The 19444-nt window shown below is 37.9% G+C and overlaps 1 protein-coding gene across 1 annotated transcript; it reads left to right on the forward strand.

Annotated features, from left to right (window-relative positions):
* The first annotated feature begins 7352 nt into the window (after positions 1 to 7352).
* On the forward strand, positions 7353 to 15236 carry hdip1 (HDAC and MIER1 interacting protein 1). Its single transcript, XM_039693271.2, has 4 exons — positions 7353 to 7578; positions 8415 to 8508; positions 11416 to 11595; positions 14476 to 15236. Exons 1-4 carry the CDS (start codon positions 7513 to 7515, stop codon positions 14592 to 14594), a joined length of 459 nt encoding a protein of 152 aa, XP_039549205.2. The 5' UTR covers positions 7353 to 7512; the 3' UTR covers positions 14595 to 15236.
* The last annotated feature ends 4208 nt before the right edge of the window (positions 15237 to 19444 follow it).

Below are 19444 nucleotides of genomic sequence, written 5' to 3' on the forward strand. Positions count from 1 at the left end.
TTCTGCTCGCCATGGGGGTTGTAGTTCTCACGCTGCTGCTTCAACTACAATGGCACCATTTAAAGCTCAAAATAAAACTACAATACCCGGCCGCTGTATAGTTTTGCGCAGCCGGTGGAGTGTAGGATGGGAGGGGACTTTCCTACTGTCACAGTAGGCCAAAATTTCATCAGAACACCACACACACACACACACACACACACACACACACACACACACACGAGAAACCTGCAACAAACGTTAAAACCTGCCGTTTCAGATGACGTGACATGTCTTGTCATTAAAAAACTGTTGTTTTTGAGAAAACGATTTTCTCAAACATTTGGGTAGACCATAGTGAAGAATATGTTATTTGAACCACTAGATTTATTTAAAGGGGAAATATAATGCCATTTTCATACAAGTTAATTTGAATCATTTGGGTCTAAATGGAATATGTAATATACTTTAATTTAAAATTCTCATTTTGTAAGAAAACACTGATTTTACCTGGTCAAAAACCGCTCTGTTTTCAGCACGCTGTTTCAGTGCATATGCCTTTAAATGATAATGAGCTTCGCTCACTCCGCCCCTCTGTTCTGCGAGCGTTTTGACCATAGACCTTATTCAGAGCAGCGCCATGACAGGTATGAAAGTGAGGCTGTGAGGGATAGTCTTACCGTGTTTCCAATGGCATCCGCTGTAAAAAGCTGAATAAAGCTGCTAGATTACTTACAATTTTCCATAGCTTACAGATCGGGAGTTTTTTGTCAACTGACATTTCTTGGAAAGATATTTTTCCAGTGTTTTATGAGCAGAACAATCCGAAAACACATTAAATAACATTACAGCCCATTGAAGAGATGCAAGTCTATCCCTCACAGCCTCGCTTTCATTCTCATTAAAAATCAAAGATGGCGCTGCCGTGAATAAGGCGTATAGCAGAGCCCCCCCACAGCCCGAGAGAGCTTGGTGTCGATCCTCACTAAAGTCGACTGAAGTCACTGTGAAAGACCCTTTTGAGTGACTTCCAAATCTGACGACGGCCACGTGAACTTTTTTGCTCCAGTGAATTTTATATATAGGGAAACTCTTTATCCTCGATTTACTGAAGCTTATGTGTAAAACGTTGAATCTAAAACATTGAGCATCTGGCTCAGGCTGTGCTGCGGTAACTGCACATCCAATGGTGCGGGGGCGTCTCTGAGGTGCGACCAATGAACTTAGCTCTACGTCATTACAAGAATTTCAGTCTTCACCATAGACTGTAAAAAAATATGGACGTAGTGTCCGTGACGTCACCCATAGGTTTCTGAAGAGCGTTTTTGAAGCCTAAAGTGGGCGGGGCCGGCCGTCGCCATCTTGGCAGTGCGTCACCTCTCGTCACTACCGGATAAATTAAAATGGGCAAAGAGGCAGACGCGGGTGGAGCTGAGGTGCTAATGCTGTGCTACTGCCCTCACGCTGAATTTACAGCTGATTGAAAAAGTAAAGCCTAGCCAATGATTAAAGTTCATGTTTTGCCCTTTAAAATATTATAATAGTTAAGACGTAATTAAAAGTGAGACTATTTACTTTACTTTTTTATCAACTTCTTTATTAATTCACTTCTGTGTTGGCTTCAAGAGAGAGACGGGGAGGTTGCCTCTTGGTCTTCACGTACCTTTGCGGGGTTTCAGACACGTTGCACGACTTCCACCAATCAGATGCATCACTGTGGGATTGTTCAGGATTGTGGGTAATGAAGTACTTATCCAATACATCGCGAATAAAAGGCATTTATCTTAAAAAAAGGTTAGTGCCCCATGAACTTTTGCCGTTTATATGAGCATATACAATCAACTTTAAAAAGTGCATGTCCCATTATATGACCCCGTTAAGAAAAACACTTTACCTTAAAGTCCCCGTGAAATCAAAATTGAACCTATTTACTTTGTTAGCGCATATTACTAGTCTTGTGGTGAACAATTAATCCGTGCAAGTGAATATATATTAAAAAAATGTTTTACCTTAGTAATCTTTAATCAAAATCTGAAAAGTTACTTCCGGTCTGGAACGGTTTCTTTTTCTGATGACATAGGCTTCACAGTTTGGGTGGGGAAACGCTTAACCACTCCCCTCAAACCGTTAGTTTGCTATAGATACAGTCGGTTGGTCTGGGAACGCCCCCGGGAACGCCCCGTCACGTGGTGTGAATTTAGCCCGTGGGGGAAATCATTGCCTTGGCGCTCATTGAAATACATGGGACAATCATGCCGAAGGGTTGCGGTGTCGTTTTCTGTACCACCAATAAACTAACAAATTACAAATTGAAGTTCTACAGCCTTTCTTACATACATGCAGAACCGGATAGGAGGACAAAATGGCAAAATTAATCATATCTTATTAGATTACTGTGTGAGTAGAGGTCCCTGTGTGATATAGTAGTAGATGTTTAACTCGTATTAGGCAGTGGGCCAGATTTGTCTGACGTTACGTCCCTTACGAAAAAGAACTATAGTAATCCTATGGCTATTAGTATTCTATAGTAGTGTATAATACTTCTGTGATGTTCATTAATACCTATACTTCTAGGCTATGTCCCAAAATACTATAGTATTCCTATAGGATTAACGTTACTATAATAGTTTGTCCTAAAATACTACAAGATTCCTTTAGTTGTTTTTCATAAGGGATGTTATTAGCGTTATCAGCTGAAGGTTATCAGACTGCAGTCTGTGAGAATTCGGATAACTGTCAGCAAAGTCCCTCTGCAACTTCGTAGCGACTACTTTGATCACCGTTTTACAAAAGGATTAATAGTTTGGAGTGAAGCATACGTACAATTGGTAAGTGACATGGTTTTATGGACTTATACGCAAGTTGATTGAGTTACAGGCTTGTGTTGCCGGTAGCTTCCGCGATGTCTTACCTGAAGATTCAACCAGATATAGCCTAATAGTCTGGAAACGACACCTCCGGCCATTTGGTTGGGTCATTGGCCCAGTTTTTAATTAAATAAGGGCAATCATAACCTATTACAGTTAAATTTGCAATGTATCGTTGCCGGTCGGCAGGCATAAATGACTCGCAATATGACATTTTTGTCATTCAAATACATAGGATGGTCGCGCTGCTTTCCCCCACGCCGACCACGCCCCCCAACTATGACGCGTTGCCGACTGTATCTATGAGCGAGAGATGGAGAGGAGGAGCGCTAGAGTAAAACCCTGCCCTCTGTTCAATATTCCGTTTCACTTGGAAATACGTCACAGCACTGGAGAAAAATCGTTTGCAACTTCCGGTTCACGGGGACTTTAATAAAACTGAAATTTAACAAAACGTGACAGGATTGTGTCATATTATTTCATGTACCTTATATAAGAAATTTTTAATATGATATCACCAACATGTCATGTATTCTTCATATGGGATGGGGAGAATTTCAGAGTATGTTGTCTTGAAAGAAATCAAGCATCACTGGCAAAGGCTCAAAAGAAAACATGCCTTTCTAAAGGTAATGTAAAGGCTGTTGTTGATAATATAAGTTAAAAAAAAAGTTTTTTGTTCTGTGCTTAGCCTATATGATGTACTGCAATATTAAATATATAAAACTTCAATTTGTATATAATATACTGTGCTGCTTTGTACATTTAAATCAGGAACTGGAAACTCTGTCCCTTTTTTAGGTCTCTTTTTGAGGTGGAGAGTTTTCTTCCAAACTTATTCAAGCACACCTACATTTAAAAAAAATGTTTTAACAAAGATGGGTTTGAGGTTGGAGCTAAATCTGCAGGACAGTGGACGCTGAGGATGTCAGAGTAACCCATCACCCAACCCGACTCTCCTTTAAAGCAACTTAATTTTAATTGTTTGTGTTTATTTGTTTTTTAGGACTGAAGAATGGGATGTCACCACTTCTTTTTCTGTCTGTTGAGAAAAAGCAACACCAGTGACTGATCACATCTTCTTTTCATCAGTTAGGGTACAACTGAACAAACTGTTTAGAAAAATAAGAACATGACTCATGTACCCTAGAGCCTTTTGAGTGAAAGTTGGTTAAAAGTGGCACACTTGCTACAGGAAGGTTCTAGGTTTTCACCCTTCAGGGCCATGCATTGGGGGCCCATGGAGGGTCCAAATCTCAAATCTCAATGTACCATGACCCTGCGTCTGCGTACGGGGGCCGTCCCACGGGCCACTTATTGGCATAGCGATTTCGCAGACGAGTTTCCCTTTTTCGACCTTTCGACCACTGAACGAGGCCCCAGGGCTACCAAACGAGGACCCAGGGCTACCGCCCGCACCAGGGGGCCGTGGCGAGATGGAAAACGGCGCCCCCTAGTTGATCGCCCATTTTTAAAAGGTGTCCTCGAAACCACTATGGAAAAATACATTAATTTAATGGGCGAGTAGGATTTTTACAGAAATGTCCCAGGGGCTCCAAATTCAGCAAGCTGACCATTGGGCCCTCTCCGAGCGACATACCGAAAGCGCAGGCTCTTGAGCGAAGTCAAAACATTGTCAGCCTCTAACCCTAACCCTTACGCTAACCCTAACTCACGGCCCCTTTTTTGACCTTGCGACCCCTGAACGAGGTCCTAAGGTCGCACCAAAGGAGCCCACTGAGTCTTTATAAACGCGTTTCATAAAAATATTTCGTAAGCCAAAGCTTAAACGCCACCGTGTCCGTGGTTTTGCGGACACTGCTTTTTTATGCAAATTAAACACCGAAACGGCCCCGGGGCTTGTCCAGAGCGACATATCAAAAGCACGGGGCTCTAGAGCCAAGGCAAATGTTTTTTAGCCTCTGTGCAAAATTTCTCGCTCAAGGTTGTTTCACTCCCACCCTGAAAGAGCCTTTCAGGCTCTTACATGATTTGATGACAGGGGAGGGGCGATTTTTAGCAAAGGCCCTAGAGTTCCATGCTTCGGGGCCCTGCGTCAGGGGCCCCTGGAGAGTTGGAATCTGATATCCCAAGTTACCACGACCCTGCGTCTGCATACAGGGGCTGTCCCACGGGCCATTAAAAAGGCATAGCGGTTTCGCGGATGGGCCTTTTTCGGCCTTTCGGCTCCTGAAAGCCACCGAAACTTTTCAAACAAAAAAAATCCTTGTAGCCTATATCTATTTTCATATATACTATTTTATTCTTTTTAATGTATTGAGTGCCTAAATTAAGCATAGGTATGGAATTTACCACAAATTAAAGTCAAATCCTGAAGAAGTGAAAATGTTTTTTTTATAGAACGTAATCTAAATGAAATGCTGCCATCTATTGGAAACAATGATGTATCTCAATAACAGCCTATATAATGTTTGATTTTTTTTTTGACTGTTAATCTTTTAAGCATTTTTAAAATATCTACCTCTCACTGGTACCACAGCATTTGTTTGTCAGGTTGCTTTTTATTATTTTTGTTTATTTATTAAGTTATTTTTTATAAGAGGCAAACATTTGGTCAAACTGAAGAGTGGTTTCACTTATAACGGCTGACATGACAGTGAAATGTTTTAACATAACAAAAAGAAAAAAAAGTCCAGTTAGTTCCCAAACAAGATTCATTTTCATTCATATGAAACCGTCATTAACACTCTATGTACCAGTAGCCTAGGTCATCTTGTGTGAGGTTTAAAGAGCAGTTTTGTGTTGAACAATGGCTTGTTTAGCATATGAAGAGGATATGGGGTTCCCACATTGCAACCAACAAGTCTGCAGAGCCACACATAATATATTTTTAAGTTCCTCTCTGTTTATATAAGCACTTGACAGGATTCAGCATTTTCAAATGACATGGTCGAAATTCTACTTGTCTATTTGTCTTGTGTTGTCATTTCAAAACACCAGGGTTTTGTTTCAAGCAATGATGTGCAGTGTTTGGGGAAATAATAGGCCTACTTGACTAAACAAGTAATGAAGGAAATGCTTAGTTTCCACAAACCACGAAACAGGTTAGGAGAACTGTAAAAGCTGCATATGCTCTAATGACATTTGCATATAGGATAAGGAAATGTTTTTATCTCTTTCACGTATCCAAGATTAGTATCATTTAAGTAATTAGCTTTTAAAGTAAAAATCAGCTCTATGATTATCTCTCACATATTTATCAAACTTATTGTATTATAAACAAAAACATATTCTTGTTCATGCATTTCTATTTCATGCACACTTTTTCAGTAGTGATTGTATTTTGTAATGATGGGATGAATGTATTTTGCATTTTGATTGATTTTGAAAGTTATAGGAATGTGTCCCATGTTGTCAAATGGCAGTGGGGGTGGGGTTAAGAGGAGTTGGCAAAAACATTACAAAGGGAAGCAGAAGACATGTAAGAAGTGTGTATTTGATATTAAAACATCTAAGAACTTTGTTGAAGATATTGTCTGCAAGAAATTAAATCACCTGCTCAACTGAAGAAAAACTATTAAATGCTACAAAGTACATATCTTCACATTTTATTCATGAAATGAGCAGTCATTGAAATGTAATATTTTATATGAATAAAATTGACAGGATTTAAGATATTTCCAAGATACTTCTGATAAAGGTCCTGATTCTCCTGCCAAATATTATTGCTGGGATCAGTTTGCCAGGTTGTTGTTCACAGAAATTGTTGTTTATAGGCTAAAGTAAGCAGATCCTTTCACAATTATCATCTTGCACAACTACAAGATGTCTTACATCTTACATAACCAATACAAAGGAAAGTTTGTTATACATAGCCTATTCCAGTGTAGGTTATGACAATGACCAAGCGAGTAACCTACAAAAAGGAGACAACGATTAGCATAAAGAAAATCATTGGTCTCAAACAAACTTGCAAATGAGGGAACAGTAGACTTAAATAATTTTAGGATGATGTTTTCAAAATAGATCTATTCTAATGCTCCCACACACTTCCACACCAAGAGTGACAGTTGCAAACATAATAGCTGCTACATGTTAAAGGCTGCTATCGTCACGTGGTGCCATATGTTTTATGTGAGTGTATTAATAACTATTATTCATATTGATAGTTATTTGTCGCATTTAAATCATAATCGAACAGTTGTTTTCATCTAATCGTAATATAAAAAAAGTGATGGCCGTGCCTCAAACAACAGCATATCTATTTCATCTTTTGATTTCACCTACATCAGCACGTATTGTTCTTCATCCACGTGACTGTCGTACTGTAACGCGCATGCTCCGAGAGTACTGCAGGCAATAGCTGGACATATCTGGAAATACCTTGAATAATTAATATTGCCATTCGCTCTCCAAAAGCTGCTTTTGTGACGAAAAATACTCAATTTGTGAGCGTGTTCTCAAAAAATGGCCTAATTTGTCTATTTGTGGCTGTGGGTCACGTGAGCCGCCAGCCATGGACCGATCTTCGAATCTCTACAGGGCGCATGCGCAGTGTGTATAGTGCAGTTGATGGTTCATCGGGCGGCTAGTGTGTGTCTGAGCTCCCTGGATCTCGATCAGCTGCACTTCTCTGTGTGCGTTAGTGCAGCTGGAAGTTTTGCTGTTCGGTCAAGGGATAATATTAAAGCTCTTCGTCATAAAAATGTCTACAAACAAAGTGAAGAAAGTGAAGATGGCCACAAAATCATGCCCGGAGTGTGACCAACAGGTGAGGTGTTGTCTGCGAAAGAATAATACATTTTTGTGTTTTTGTTTAAGTTCTCATTCGCCGAATTGTTATGTTTAGTATGGTGTCTGCTTTAATGAGGCAAAGTTATTCATTAGATGTGTATGAGTTACAAACAACGTTGCTACGTGATGTAAGATGTGTTTTTCTCATTTTTGACGATTGTATTGAAGTCATATTATACACAATTAACGTTAGCCACTGAATTTTGTTTTCATTTTACTTTGACGATGAAAACGTGTAAAGCTGTACAATAATGTCCTGCTTACTGGATTGAAACAATGAAATTTCATAGGTTTCCATGCAGTCTGTGTTCGCCTGGTCAAATACCACGAAGAACGCTAATCTATGCGATTAAACTGTTTAGAAATGTGCATGATATTATTTGAAGACTTCAACCATTTGTCATTATGATGAGAAGATATAAACGATAAATTAACCAATATTTATTTTGCCCTTGAACAAACAGAACTCGATTCGTTGCAGATACATTCATTACACTGTATTTTGTTGCAGATAAATTCATTTGACTGTGTTTTGTGCCATTGTGTTTTGGAGACTGTGTGAAACATTGTGTCAGAAAACTATAAAGTTGTTTCCTGTTTACTATAGTCAGTTATACTATATACTACAGTTATACTAATAGCCCTCAAGGACAAATCACATCAATGTTGTCTTTATTAAGGCACACCATAAATATCCCTTTGTGAATGCTTAATATTGAAGCGCTCTTCCTCCATTGTTGTGAAATATTTAGACCGCCATTGTACATTAGTTTAGTGTTCTTGCGTACACTGAGCTCTTTCTCTTTCTTTCAGATTCCTGTGGCTTGTAAATCCTGTCCTTGTGGCTACGTCTTCATCAGCCGAAAGCTGCTCAATGCCAAATTAAATGAGAGATCTCCAGTGATGGGTAAATTGTGCATCTTTAATGGGTTTTATACACATGAAAACCCCATATATCCACTATTATATTATGTTATTCTAAAGTATGTACAGTTCATTAATCAAGTCACTTTTAACTAGATGTGATGTAAATATTGATCTGAAAATGACTGCTATGGGAGGGACAATGGAATGAATGTAATTCCAGATATTGATCAGCAAACTTTTCTCCCACTGAAAATATATGCTCATTTATATAATTTAATCTCTGCGCATATGAGTCTGCCATAGCTGGCCCATATTTTCTGGCTATACTCGTGAGTCAGGCTGATTAAAAAAAAAAAAAAAAAAAAAAAAAAAATGGTATGTGGCTTTTGGTATGTGTTGAACTCTGGGCTAGTGAATGGAAATAAATAACAGGCAAGTTTCCAGTCAGCAGGATGCGTTGAGAATACTGAAATGATTGGTGCAGTGGTGGCTGTTTGCTTGAGTGAGTAAGAGGGATGGGGGAAGGGCAAACTAATTCCTGTCTGAAAAGCTTGTTCCTGCTCTCTCTCTCTCTCACACTCTCTCTCTCTCTCTCGCCACTATGTTATCTAGAAACTTGTCACAATATTTCAGTTGACTAATTTTTATGATAGACCAACGGTCCTTTAAAAAGAAAATTCTCCTGAATATTATTATACAAAGGCTTTTTAAAGTTAAACTGGAGGTTTGTTGGTATTTTAATTGGAGGGATATTTGCTGTGATATCACAAAGATGGTTAGTTAGCAATATAAGGGATAAGAGATAAGCTTGTGCATGTGGCCACACATGTGTGGTATTTTAACACTTAATTTTAATAAACTTAATCTTGTGGTTTAAAAATCGATTTTTTTTTTTTTTTGGATCTAGTATTCAAACAATAAAATCAGGTTTTAGGCCAGTCATGAGTATCTTTATTGTATAAGCTAGAAACCTACCCCTCATTGTGCACATCAAATCGGCAGATAGTCTTAAGCGTCCTGAAGTTTTATGATTTTTATTGTTCAAAACCCAGCTGGCTTGTGCATTGTGTTTTTTGGCAGTGAAAGCTCAGTCTGTGATAGTTACATTGAATTATGACTGGAATGATCTGCACAAATGTTCATTGTTTGAATGTTTTACAGTGGTGTGATCTATTTTTTTCTGTACAAAAGAGACGTATAAGGAATTAATTTGTTAATAATATGCGAAAGAGTGAGATACTACTTATGTTAATGAAGCGTGTAGTCATAGTTTCTTCTAAGAGAAATGTCTTTTCTCTTGTAACATTAGGCTTCCATTTTAGCTGCAGTATTTATTCAGGGCTTACCCATCCCTCTGCTAAGAATAATGTGCTCAATTTGAAATAGGACAGACTTTATTTAGATTGCTCTGCCTGTCCTTGCTTTGTTTGCTCCTTTTGTAAAGGGAATTGTAATTCAGATGAAATATTAAATGAAAGACTTGTTTCTATGAGACAATACTATAGACTAGACTATAATAAAATAAGAATATTTGATCACATTTACAGCCAATCTTTCCAGATATTTTACAATAATATTCACATGCGATCATGCAACCCTGACTTCTTCTGGAGAAGTTACGCCATGTTAATTAGCTGCAGAACATACAGAGCTCTTGTTAGTGCAGGTTATTGACAGTGGCTGGATTCCTGAGTTAATGTGCAGTCATACAGCAGGCCTGGAAAGGGAGGGAGCAGGAACGGATCTTATCGCTGAGTTTAGAATCAAATGGCTGCCATGGAAATACTTGATTATATAAATATTTATGTAATGTCTGTTGGTGACAGATTGTGTTGTCATAAGAGATATTCAGAATTGAGTTGATTCTTGTAAATGCATGTGACAAAATATTTTTGGAAAGCTGAAATGACTTTGTCTAACAATATTTAAACTAAATTTTGCTAATAATTCTCTTATTATTATATTATGCATGCAGTTTTTATTAACTCATATTTATTGAGAAGCTACATGGAGTATATGTAGTCAAATTAATTTGTCACACCAAAATAAACAAGTGAGCATATAAAAGGTGAGGAAAATAGGGAAAATAATACCAAGGAAATGCTGACAGAAAAGTCACAGCAGCACCTAATATATTCAATTTAATTGCTCATTAGTCATATGTTTCTAGACCAAAATAATATGTTGTTTAAAAAAAATCAGTAGCTGGGTTTCCATCCAAACGTGAAGCGGATCTTCTCAAAGTTTGCAAAAAACAATTAGGTGTGTTTCCATTAAGTAGTTTGAGTGAATGGCAGTGGTATTTGTAGTGGTAAAACGGAAACGGAAACAGGCTGTTTAGTCACATGGGTTTAATATTCCCATTATTTGTTTTTTGTGTATGTGAATTGAGAGACCCCCCCCCCCCATTTCCATCCTTCGTTTCTAATGTGATACTTTAAAATACACGTAAAAACTGGGCTATAGAAGCATAGCTGTTTTCTTTTTCTCTTGAAAATATTCTTTGAGATCTTTAAAAACGGTAAATAAATGTGTCACTGCTCTTAATTTATTATTATTATTATTCTGATGTAGTCATTTTGAAAATTGTCAACTCTCTTCACACAGGGTTGCTACTAATGATGTTTACTCGAAGATTAAAGAGCCCTATAAATAAACTACCTCAGAGAGACACAGGTCTACTTTCTTTAGTAACAAGCTCTTAATTCTCTGATTATAGCTCTGCATATGGTTGTGGTTTCCTACACTTGCTGATTTGCATGTGAAGTGACAAGACCCCCCTTTTGGCTTTTAAGTCAGTCAATAATGGTTGGGGGATGGGTTTCAAAATCATGTGAGAAAAAGAGAGCTGCTGTTTGTGTATAAACAGTTTATAAAATGGTTTGGCTAGTTTGTTAATATATCAACCCCCAATGTTTTATAATGTATCCTTTTGATTTTGTTCCAGACCAATTGGATGCCAAAAGAAGACGAACAGAAAGAATAAGAAAAGAGAAGATAAATTTATCATCTTCCAGTGATATGGAAAATAGGAGGCGATCCCGCTCCAACAGTCAGTCAGATCCAATCCGCAGAGGACGAGGCAGACCGAAAACTGTTGGGCTGAAAAAGCAGGAGGAAGAAAAAGGTAAATTGCTCCCACGTGTTTGGGGAAAAGTAAGAATTGCAGATTTATAGTAACTATAAACATAGACTTTAAGAAATGTAGACATCCAGGGTGATTTATTTGATATTTTATGAGTGTTATTTTCCTATTTAGTCTAGTACAGTGATGTCAAATAGACTTGTCTTTGAATATTTGTTGAAATATACTCTTGGAATATATGCATATTGCATATGCTCTTATGTGAAGTGCTTTGTTGACTAAAAAAAAAAGTTTTTGAGTTATCCAAATGAAAGCATTCACAGTGAGTGTGCTGAAGGGTTTTTGTGAAAAAATGTTTGATTACAGTTTTCTTTCCTGCTTTTGTGAACGCATTTTTCACTATCGTTCTGACATTTATTTTCAATTCCTGTCACTGTTGCCACTATTTTATCTGTTTTGAGTCAGCATTTTCTCATGTCCAATAATTGGATTATTTCATAATCCAAAAAATGGGTTCTGCTCTCTCTTTTTTTCTCCATCTCGTAATTTAAATGCTTCTTGCCTGTTGCAAGATTATTTTCATGAACGAAGACTAAAACTATCGGGCAAAAAACATTTTCGTAAACTGAAATAAAATAGAAAATATGAAATAAGTAAAATACTAAAACTAAACAAAACTACCAACCATCACTGAAAAACTAACTGAAATAAAACAATCTGACGTATGACTGTTTAGGGAAATACCGGTAGATGGCGCTTCATGCACGTGAGCTGAGGCATTAGGGCTGGGCGATTAAGTCCTAGGGCATAAAAAAAATTAGTTTGGTTCCAGGTTTCCGACTGACCTTGTCAGTTTATGTGCGACGCAAATTTATTTTATGAGCTCGGGGAAGAAATAATACAAATTAAGTAAATACACAAATAAAAAAACTTTGAGGCAATCTATAATTAACGTTTTTGTACAGCACCGTATTTGTATAGCACTCTTGCCATGCAAGATGCCTGTTGTCCTCCAGCAATGCTAACAAACGAGGCAGCTACACGGGCGTTCACACATCGTTGTCGTCACTTACAAAGGCACTGGTAACTTTTGCTGTGTTCTGAATAGTTGCCAGTAGGTGGCGAGAACGAATATGCACGGTAAATAATGTATATTATTTATAGAATTATACATTAGCCTAACTTTAGCCCAGTCCTTAACCAAACAGTGTTTTTGTACATTCGTATCAGCTGCTGGCAAAGTTGACAGAGCTGACAAATGGACAGACATAGTCAGCGATGTGGTGTCGACCCCCCCACTCAACAGCACTGAAGGTATTTAGCACTGAAGTGCACCCCAGAGCATGAATCTCTGCCCTCCCGTCCGCATTCGAGATGCTGTTTCGAAAATGCACTTCAGTTGCGCCAGTGCTGGGCACACTGGCAGTACGCTACTGTCGGCTGTCGTTAAAGGCAGAGCCAATCACGATCATAGATGTGGTCACAGATGCAGAGGAAGATTCTGTCATATTCTGTTTGTTTTTTTTCTGAGAAGGTTTGTATTGAGGTTAATACTGTTAAAGGTATTAGATGAAACATGAGATGACTGGTTTTTAGGAGTAGAAAAATGTGTGTGTGTGTAACATGCTGGGACACACAAGATGGTAGAATATGTACTACACAATGGTAGGTAAATGTTATTAAAAAAAAAAAGAGTATCCATCGATACTGTAAAGTAAAATTAAAATAATAATAATTTCCTACCTATCCCTTGCTGCCACTGGGGGAAAAAAAATGAATTCCCTACCGACCCATGACCTCAACTGACAACCAACCGTAACCAAACTTTTTTTTTTTTTTATTCTATTCAGACAGAATGCTTTTGCATTTAAAAACAAGAAGTGGGCAATGGAATAGGTAATAATGCAAGGTTATGAGACACAAGTTAAACTTCCTATAACATGAGCGCTGCATTTCATTTCATGCCATTTCAGGCGAACATGTTTTTGTTTACATAGAAAAACGGAAAAGCAGCACTATGCAAAAAATACTAATAAACTTGGCCTGTTGGGTCAAACAGTAAATGAGCAAAACCTTAAAGTGGAACATTTTAGGAGCATTACAGATATCCTAAGAAATAAAAGGTTTTGACTTATATTCTCGCATCTGGAGTGACTGGCCAATTGTAGAACAGTGGAATGGCAATACAACAATACTGGCAGTGTGTGATTATGCTATCTGTGTCTTCAAGAACCAGATATACAGACCTACCTACCACCCCTCTCCTCAAACTGACCTTCAGTCCCATCATGTCCCTCTCTGATTTCACGCTCCCCCCTAGAGATTTCTGTGTATTTTCATTTGCATTTAGAATAAAAGCCTCTCAAGTGGCGTGTCACCAGTGATCTGTCTTCATTCCCTCCCACACCTAGCTGTAAACCAAATAAATAAATTAAATTAAATTAAATAAAACCCATTAAATAAATATCCCATTAAATAAAACCCTCTGTTGAGCAATCCAAGAATGTTTTATATAAAGTTTGTTTATTAAAATGACAACGGATGACCATGTCTCCATGGACACTAGGTCAAAAGACATATTGAGGATTCAGGAGCCATCAGGGTGGCATGTGGTTTCCAAGTGTACGGCTTTCATATTGTGGATTAATGATTTACACACATGGTTCTTTCTTAGCTCGGTCCTGAATAAATCATTGCCGAGTTGGAAGCGTCTATGCATTGTCAGCTCTTCCATGGAGAATCTTATGATTTTCACTTCTCTGCAAATCTGCTGTTTTTTATTTGGTTATGAAATAAATTACATTTGTATGAAGTGACATCTATCCTTGCTTTGTATCCTATACTAAATTGGCACAATTCCCTGTTGATAACAATACAGTCATGGTTGATTTTTTTTTTTTTTTTTTTTCTTTCCTTTCACAGAAAAACAGGAAAAGGAGGTTGACATTTATGCCAACCTCTCAGATGAGAAGGCTTTTGTGTTCTCGGTGGCCTTGGCCGAGATTAACCGCAAAATTCTGGGCCAGAGACTCATCCTGTAACAAGCGTTGGAAACAATTGCAGCTGAAACTCAGGGCTCTTACAACGTGGGTGTGCAGATGTCCCATATGTCTATGTAAAAGCGGTTGGGGAAACTCTGACCCGAAGAAGCTTAAACCCCTGTGTGGCCGAAGCTCAGCTCAGTGGTGCTACCGTGAATTGGTGGATTTCAGACACCGTCTCTCTGCATATGAGGGGAAAAATGACTGTTATCCACGACTTGAGTGAGAGAACTGTAGTACTCATTAGCGGTGTAGGATTCTATCTATTTTAATGACAATTTTATGGAATGTATTCAATGTTCCTACCAGTTGTTTCTTAAAATTTTTAAGCTGTTTATTGGGGGATGGGGTTGACCAAAAGAACAATTTGTGTGCAAATTATGTCTGGCACCATTATTCCGACTTGTAAGCTGATCAATTCCATTTTCTTTATTTAGGTGCCAGTGAGCCATATTATTTTACAAGTAACCAAGTGGGAGCTGAACCCAAATGGAAATGGCAGATTAATGGTTATTTATTATGCCTCAACCATCTTAATTTAAGCGTGTTTATTTTCCCTTTTGTTATTGTTTGATAAATGGTAACAAAATGAATGTGTAATATTCACCCTGTATATGGATATATTAAAATTATTTGCATTTACGCTTTTAGTTTTATTTTCAGGGGAAGTTAATTGCAACCATTCCTTCTCATACGTCATGTCCCCCTCTTTAAGATGGATTTGGAGCAAGAAAAATGCCTATGGCAACTTTCAAAGAGAGCTCATATTTCAGCTGTTCAGCTAAAGCTCTACTCAAAACTGAACCATTTTGTTTCAGTTCTTTACATGAACAAAGAACTTGACTCAAATGTGTTGAATACAATGCATGAGGATTGTCTGTGGATTCCCATGTATTTATCTAATATTATGGTTTACATGGAGAATATATTGTATTTATCTAGTTCCACAGTCAGTTCGGAGTGGAGAGCAGCTGCCACTGAGAGTTTTTTTTTTTTTTCCAAAGCTTCATCACTAAGCAACAAGCTTACCTTGGAGAATCCAGTGTGCTGTGGTTTACACAGAAATGATGGAAAAAGGGATATTCCCCTTTACATCTGTCACTGACTTGCCCCCAGTCAATATATTCTACCTTCCTTCAGCTGTTTGTGTGCAGTAAAGGTAAAATATTTTGTTCTGCTTCAACTCTTTACAAGTAGTTTTTTTTACAGTCAACATATTACTTTTCCCTTGTGTTAAAAAGTTGCAAGGTGTGAGGCATTCTTAGTAAATGGAAAACATACCCAAATGTTCCAGAATTAATTTAAAAAATGAGTTACAAGGCGTTTTTGTATTTTCAGGTTTACATTAATTAATGTTGGTTCTTAAACTGTTAATAATGGGGGTTTTAGCTTCGCCTGTTGAACAAGAAAAACAGGGTTGCATATTTGTTACTGATGTGCTGTAGGAGCTCATTCCATAAAAAGAAGGGCTCAAAGTGGTTTGAGAAACCATGATAATGTGGCCAAAGCAGGTCATATAAGAGTTTTAAAAATATATCCTGAAACTGGATCTAATGTGCTATGTTAAATTATTTGTACAACACAATTAGCCCATCACTGATTATACAGTGAGGTGTAACAATAAAAAACATGCAAATAATGAGAAGAAACTCTACAACTGTGGCCAATAAAGTAAGAAGTGTCAAGAGATAAATGTTGCCTTTATCTTACATGACTCAAGAGTTGCACCGGGGGTTTCCCACTTTATGTGTAGCTTCATTTGCATTTGGCTGCCACCTTCAGTCAAGATTAGTGTCACAGCTGTTAAAGGGATATTCCACCCAAAAAGGAAAATTCTGTCATCAATTACTCACCCTCAAGTTGTTGCAAACCTGTATGAGTTTCTTTCTTCTGCTGAACACAAAGGAAGATGTTTTGAAGAACGATTGGAACTAAACGGTTGTTTGGCACCATTGACTTCCTTGTAGAAAAAAGAAATACTATGGAAGTCAAAGGAGTTTGGTTCCAATCGTTCTTCAAAATATCTTCCTGTGTGTTCAGCAAAAGAAAGAAACTCATACAGGTTCGCAACAACTTGAGGGTGAGTAATTGATGACAGAATTTTCATTTTTGGGTGGAGTATCCCTTTAAAGCTTTTGTTCTTGAGCCATCACCCCAGAGCCCACATAATTCATTCACTTCATTCACACTAGTTTGTGTAGAACTCTAGTGGGGACTTCCTTGTGGCAATGTTTTCCTGGATAAAACTGTTATCATATCTGTGCTTTTGTGGGTTTCAATGACATCATGGTGTGACAGGTGTTGTTTTTGGTCTGAATGGTTTTAAGGTCAAAGGCAGATGGCGTGTCTCTCTTTGGTAGAGTTGACGAGGGTCTGATATTGTTTGGCACTTTCTGAAGTTCCCACTGGACAGGCTCGGTGTGAATCACACTATCTAGCATTTTTCCTGGAGGTTAGGAATAAAACTTATTGATTACTGTAATTAAAGATTACTGCTTTTATTTCTTAGGTCACAGGAAATGAAGAAGTTGAATGGAAAACTTGGAATGTTACTGATGTAATATTTCCTAATTTCTTTAGATTTAGTCCGCTTTTGATTTGTTTGTCTTGAGTAGTTTGAATATAGTTTTTTGAAGTAATAATAATGATGTGCACAGATAAATCACATATAATATAGCAAAATTCCATAAAAAAATAAGAATTGTCAATTTTGATTTTCATGGTGAATTTAAACATCATCAAGCATAGCCCAAGCCTTAGATCATAACACACAAAGCTTGATGAAAGGAGAACCAGACTGTGACAGAACGCTGCTATATTTGTACATGAGACTGTCAATGCTAAAGCCTAAGAATTTGCTTACATAAAACCTTTTCAAGCATGTTGAAAGGGTTATAATGTTCTTTCAATGTGGGAAAGCAAGGCTTTTTTGATTAACATAGTGTAATGCAGGCCCAAAACACAAACGCCTACAAAAGACGTCAATTAATGAATTGAAGTTTTCTGCTGTTTGTTTGTACATTTTTTTTTTTAATGTTATTTGCATAAAACCCTCTTTCTGGAATCACTTTGTTCAGATGAGCCTTGAAAACCCATTTGGGTTGTTGGTGGAAACAGGCTCCGGTTTCTTGCCCGAGGGTGTGTAATAAAACAGACCCCTGGCTTAATATCATGAATCTCATAGCTCAATGTCTGTTTTTCTGGCATTTAGATTGTTTCGTCTTTTTTTTTTTTCAGACGAAAACAGCGGTCTCTTTATGAACCACTAGATGGCATCCAAATCATAATTCTCCACTAGCAGTTAGTTTTCATACAACATTTACAGAACCCGTTGCTTCAGATTTTGGAAGATGAGAAAAGTTTTTATATTATTCAAGTCATGATTTATACTCCTAAATCATGACTTAAATGTATCCTCAACCCCCAAATTAAATTTTCTTATCATCACATGCTACATGCTCACCCTCGTGCGTGCCGTCCCAGATGTATTTGAATTTCTAGAAAAATAATCCATCTCTGTGAGTAGGCTAATGCAAGTGTACGAAAACCCAAGTTAATGCTTTAAAACTCACACAAGGTGAAAAGGACAGTAATCCATAAGACATAGTTGGTGGATCAATGTCAACTGAAGTTAGAAGATTTGTGAGAGAAAAAACAATTCATGGTAATTGCTTGAATGAATGTCAGGATCTGATGTTTAATGGTTACTGCTTTTCACCATTGTGCCCTTTTCAAAATGCATTTTTGAACAAATACTTTGCCTCTAATCACATTTTTTAGCTACGACTGAATAGCATTTCGTATAATTTAGCAGGATGTAATCATACTTCACGGACATTTAGTGATTTAGGACACAAGCAGTGCTTGGTGTGGTGCATAATTGAGTCATTAAAATCCATGTCATATAATAAAGCACAGTGATCAAAGTGCGTGTGAGTCATGTTAGACGCCATACTTGATGCCACCTGTCCCATTACTAACAGGATCGACAGCCCCATCACAGAATCTCATTATTGTTTTAACATTTAAGAGTTGTCAGTGCCAGCTGGACCACCACCCACATAATTTAACAAATCATAGGATGAAGATGTTGCTTCTAATGACAAGTTACATTTGGAGATTTTCAAAACGTCACTGCAACAGTGAAAACCGTCAAGTTAAACCACTGCACTTCTTGGCAGGATGGCTTTCTTTTTTTAGAACCTTAAAAGACTTTTAAATGTTTATTAGCGTCATATCAACCACTGTAATTGTGTTGCATATAAACATCCCTGACATGCTCAGTCTTCCTGGTATATTAGAGGCAATAGTACCCAGCCATGAAGATAAACGTTTTCCGACCAGGCACAATGCCACCAATCAGAGATGGATTTTCTTCCATCAGCCTCCTGGGGCTTTATATATCTGCTTCTAAAACCAAAGCCGACAAAACAGCTTGCATGGTGGATTTATGGTTTGCCCAATTGTAGTGAATAGCTCTGGGCTGTTTCAAACATGTACGAGATTTCTCCGACTCTTCAAGATTCCTTATCCGGAAGGACTTATAGCCTAGCTACTCAATTCCTACACGTCTGGTGCGACTGACGCATTTGTCCCAAATTGGGTCAGTCCAAGAGATCAGATCCCTGTCAAGTCTAAGCACACATAATCTATCTTCATGTTCTCTTACAACAGCATAACAGGAAACTGAAATTTGGTCTGACTCCCAGCATCCTTGTCATATCACCATCCTTCCAACCGCACATCTACGCCGGCTGCGCTGGGAGGAAGACTTCCCGTGGGGACCATCCCCCCCAAAAAAAGGCAAATCTAAGACCTATTAATAAAACAGAACACACACATTTCCAGCA

The sequence above is a fragment of the Pimephales promelas genome, chromosome 1, assembly GCF_988280905.1.
Source record: "Pimephales promelas chromosome 1, fPimPro1.hap1.1, whole genome shotgun sequence".
Lineage (NCBI taxonomy): Eukaryota > Metazoa > Chordata > Actinopteri > Cypriniformes > Leuciscidae > Pimephales > Pimephales promelas.